The sequence below is a fragment of the Geospiza fortis genome, unplaced genomic scaffold, assembly GCF_000277835.1.
Source record: "Geospiza fortis unplaced genomic scaffold, GeoFor_1.0 scaffold25, whole genome shotgun sequence".
Classification (NCBI taxonomy): domain Eukaryota; kingdom Metazoa; phylum Chordata; class Aves; order Passeriformes; family Thraupidae; genus Geospiza; species Geospiza fortis.
In genome coordinates, this window is record NW_005054423.1 from 261,482 (window position 1) to 266,542 (window position 5,061).

The window sequence follows — 5,061 nt, forward strand, 5'->3', positions numbered from 1 at the left end:
TGTGCAAAACCAGATCCCAAAGTTGGTTGAAACCCTAAAAAGCCTAAATTAGAACATGTAATTTCATGCGATTCAGGAGAAACACTTTTGTAAACTGTAAGTTGACACTTAAGTATCTTCTTATTGTCACAGTTTCCTGTGATATCTGTGTAAAAAATAGTAGAATTTTTAAAAAATATTCTTTAGCCCACAGACATTGCATTTAGGTACTGTGTATCATATTTAAGGCCTTTTCCAACCCAAATGATTCTATGATTCTATGTTTTGTTTTGTAACACACCAATCCTTGAAACATCTCTAGAAAGATGGGTCAAACCACTGAGTGATCTTTGCAGTTACAGAGATACATTGCCTGAAATATTCTGGTGATGTTTTTTAATAAATTCTTGTGTTGCTACTTTGGACATAGTATCTTTTGTTTCAGGTCATTCTGTAGGGCAGGTTGTTTATGCATAAATGCAATTGTGCAAGCTTCCTCTTAAAAATGGATGAGGACATAGAAAACTGAATAAAATTTGCTCTTTCTAAAATATCAGAGTCAGAAAAATTTCCAGAGAGGAAATTCAACTTTTAACTTGATCTTCTCTGCATTGGTGCATGCTCACTTGCTGCTTTGTTGCTTCCCAATTAGAATTTTAACAGTTGCTAATGTGGAAGTACAGTTCACTGCAGACTTTAGAAGAAGCAAAAGTTTTCTATTGTCAATATTTTCTTGTATTTTTATTTGACTTTTCATCTAGGGGAAGGACTAACATTATTTTAAGTCCATACTTTATTGCAGTATTTCTGAATAAAAGCTGTATTACCCAAATGGTAAAAATGGAAATGTGATCCATACTTAGACTCCTTTGAAGGACCCAGGGAAGCAGGATTCCTTTAAAAATGTAGGCCCCTGCTGCTATGAAATTTGTACACCTTTTTGAACTGCTCATGCTTATTATCAGTTTGACTGGCATTTTTAGTAGAAGTTGTCTGGATTTTGTTGGCCTTTTCCAATTCTTCATAGGATACACACTTTTTACTGGCATGGTAGGGGACTTACTAAGTAGTCTGTAACCAGAATGTATATCTGAGAATTTCAGATATGATTAAATTAAAGAATAATATTTTTATTATCGTAGAATGGCCAGGGTTGGAAGGCACTTCAAAGATCATTTAGTTCCCTGTCATGGGCAGGGACACGTGTCACTAGACCAGATTGCTCAGAGCTCCATCCAGCATGGCCTTGTACACTGCCGGGGATGGGGCATCCACCAGTAGTTGCTTCTTGGAGCAATTTGTTCCAGTGTCTCATCACCCTCACAGTAAAGAATTTTTTCCTAATATTTAATCTTAACCTACTCCCTTTCACTTTGAAGCCATTCCCCCATGTCCCGTCTCTACATAATTATTTATATTATATTGCAATAACCATCAGTCACTTCTCACTGTGATCTTACATCGAGTGAGAAGAAGGGTTTTGTGTGTTTGTTGTACCTCTTCAGTTATGTTTATCACCATTTGCCTCAATGGTGTTTTTACACAGAGATCATACCAATTCCTGTAATAATTTTCAGTTATTCCATTTTCAGTATTATTGTGAATCATAGTTCTGTTCCCTGCAGGAGTGTAAGGTCTATGAATGATTGGTATTTGTATATTAGCATAATTTGTAGTAAAAATTCATGTGTCTTTTTCATTAAGGGAAAAGAAGGCCAAAAATCAGAATGGAGATCATGAAAATCTGATGAATGTGGTAAGTATTTATTTCTGGCAGCTTTTGTCTGTCTTGTGGTTGATTTGTACCAAGCTCCTTGCAAAATACAACAGATTAGAAAATAGCTCAGGGATTTCGAGATGGTTGCGCATGGGAAACTTTAAAAGTTGCAGAACGGGAAGAGGAGGAAAACTTGTGTAGATCCTGATAATCTGCACTTTCTTAGTGCCCTTTCTGCCACCACTGTACTCCAGCCTTCCCTTCGCTCCATCTGCAGCCCAAGGTAGTGTTACCCTTTGTCAGCTGCTGTCTTCTCATGGGTTAAGCCACAGTAATGTCTATTGCTATAAAGCTTGAAAAGGACATCACTCTGGACATCTTTGCATTTATTTCTTTCTAACATCTGTAAACACAGGCACTTAAATCCTTGAATCTAGTTGGCATGGTTTGCTTCTCCTGCCAGTAATACCTGTGGGTCAGAGCCCCAGAGATGGGAATGCAATTCGTTGTGTGTGTGTTCACGTGAGTGTTGGTTGTGATCCAGCAGTCACTGATCTGTGTTGCAGCCTTCCGAGAAGGAGGTGTTCAGCCATTCCATCACCAGTTCTGTAACGGAGCCTCCCCCAAACAGCGAACAGAACGGAGCCCTCAGCAATGGAGACGGTGAGTCCTGGCAGCCCCTGCGGGTGGGATGAGCCCGTGGTGCTCACAGCTCCCTCCTCAGCTGAACACGGCTGATCCCTCAGGTTTCAGGTGTCCAGCCAGCAGCTTTCCAAGCACACAGGCAAGCCATTTGTCAGAATACTCTGCACACCTCTGTGGGTCTGACACCACATCACACAGAACTTACAACCAAGTTAAAAAATGCCATGGAGTCGTTTGCCTTGCTGGGAGGTCAGTGGAGGTGGTCATCTCATGGAGATTTGGGTGGTTTAGGCTGCATCTCCACTCCTGTTACTCTTGTGTTGAGAATGACACAGGAACAGGTGAGAGGCAGTATTGCAGAAAGAGCAAAGAAGGCTTTATTCTAAAGAACCACGTGGTTTTTATAGAGTGATAATAAACGATAATAATATAGAGTGATAATAAATGATAATAATATAGAGTGATAATAAAACAATAATAAAATGATAATAAAACTATAATAAAACGATAACAAATGATACATTCTATTTGATTGGCTGGTTAACAAAAACACCTTTCTCATACACCATCTTTGCGAACAACAGAGAGACAAAGTAGAAAAACACCACCTGCAGATTGTTTATACTAACAAGTTATTACATCGTTACAACTGCCTGAAAATTCTCACAAGGCGCCGTGAGAAATGCTTGCCGTTTCTCTCTCTCTGTCCCATGGCATCCACACACTCCTGGGTGTGCTCTGGCACAGCCCCACGCTGCTGCTCCCAGCCCTCCACGCCAGCCAGCACTGGGAGCTGCTGAGGTCCTCTCCTAGGTCACCAGGTGTGTGTCACCAAGCCATAACTGCAGATTGACCAGGTCATCAGGCAGAGAATGGGACCTTCCCTAACCTTGGTAAGCTATGGAACTGGGATAAAACCAGAAGATGAAGCTACACCTTAGAGGTTCAAAAGTGCTCCAGGAGGCTATGGACATATTTTAGGTCCTTCTCCAGAGATTACAGCTCTGGGTCACAGTCCTGTGCTGTGCTGTCACTTATATTTTTATATTTTAGAAAACAGGCAACATAAATAGGCTTCCTTTTTTTCCCCCTAGTATTTGCTTTGCTGAACACTCAAAATAATTCACCCTGAAGTATCACTGGAAAATATTTTACTCAGCTGCACCTAAAAATAAACTCACTCTCAGCTCAGAGCCACTGGGAGCCAGCTGTTGTCTTCACACTAACACCAACACCAGGGGCTGCACTCCAACTTACAGCTCTCTCCTCATCTCCTGCAACCAGAAGCTAAGCTATTCAGACTTTACCCCTTAGAGACAAGTACCCAAAGTAATTTTTAAACTTTGATTTTGCAGCTAATTGCTGTTCCCATCCATTGGCTTGTTGTGTATGTAGGTGTGTGGTTCCCTGAGGGACTTGATGTGCAGAGCAAAACCCTTCAGAATGGAATTATTTCTCTCTGCCATGAGTCACCACGTGTGCAGCTGTCAGAGCTGCTGCTAAAAGGTGTGCTGTCAACCAGCAGACAGTTTTCAGACTGTCTGATACTATACTCAGCTTACACTCTACATAACAGCCCTTCTGAATAACAGGAACCCTGTGCTTTAATTTCTTACTTATACTTTATGCACTTTTTGTTGATAGTTCTTTTTATTATTGTTTCTGCTAGCTTTTTGAGCAGGGGCAGGGCTAGGGAAGAAGAACCATCAAATGCTGTGTTTTTTCCTTTACCCAACCTGCCAGCATTGTCTTATCTATGCCAGCCCTTCAGCTACACCAATGCCTTCTGTGCTACCACCCATAACCACAAAAATACAGAAACTTAAGCTTCCATTGCTTTTGGTTATCCCCTCCAGCCAGAATGGGGTGTGTGCTTTCTGGGTTCTGTAAGGGTGCTCAGCACAGCACAGAAATCCCTAGAATGAAGGAGCAGAAAGGCAAAACTCCTATCTCCCATTCAGACAGTGATTATCATCTCACACCTCCAGTTCTGTCCTGAGTTTTGCAGTCAGGGTATGGCTCCCTGCAGGTGCTGACTGTGTCTGCGTGCCCTGAACACAAGAGAAAGCAATGTCCATGGCAACCACCAAATCAAAGGCATCGATTGCTTTGGCAACGCTTCTGTCACCATGTCAAACACACTGAAGGACACAGAAGAATGGGTTGTTTTTGTTGAGATAGTGCCTTAGGAACTGTACTAGGAAAAGTAAAGCTGTTCAGAAGTGATTTTTTAAAGAAATAGTGTGAGGTGAAGTTACCTACCGTGCTTGAAACATGCTTGTATATGCCCATGAATGCATGCAAATGTCACACGTGTGCTGTAAGATGAGAAGCCCCATACATTTCAGTATATCCTCTAGTGACAATGACATGTGGCCCACTTCTGGGACCTGAAACAACATGTTCTGCCTGACACTACCTCCTGAAGTCTAGTCTTGTCTCTTGTGCATATGGCCAGCTCGTTAGTAGGTTGTCAACCAGCATTATGTGCTGCGAGACTAAGAGAAGGATGGCTCAGCCCTCGGTGGGGAGCTCCTGCTGGAGCCTGCAGGGAGGGCTGAGCAAAGTGCAGCTCCAACCAGAACTGGGCCAGCATGTTAAACAAGCTGAAGGATGATGGGGAGGAAGAAGGAACGCTTTCCTTTTGATTCCAAAGGATGGGGAAATGCAAAGAGGAAAATCTGATGAGGATTTTTTAAGGCTTTTTTTGGTTTGAGGCC

The 5,061-nt window shown here is 42.0% G+C and overlaps 1 protein-coding gene across 6 annotated transcripts in view; it reads left to right on the forward strand.

Annotated features, from left to right (window-relative positions):
- Positions 1–5,061, forward strand: part of PAG1 (phosphoprotein membrane anchor with glycosphingolipid microdomains 1) — a 100,659-nt gene that overhangs the window by 78,717 nt on the left and 16,881 nt on the right. For all 6 annotated transcript variants that reach the window (XM_031061702.1, XM_031061700.1, XM_031061703.1 and 3 more), the window contains 2 exons: positions 1,684–1,735; positions 2,263–2,359. In XM_031061702.1, the coding sequence (XP_030917562.1) occupies positions 1,684–1,735; positions 2,263–2,359 (149 nt within the window). The remainder of the gene's footprint in view (positions 1–1,683; positions 1,736–2,262; positions 2,360–5,061) is intronic.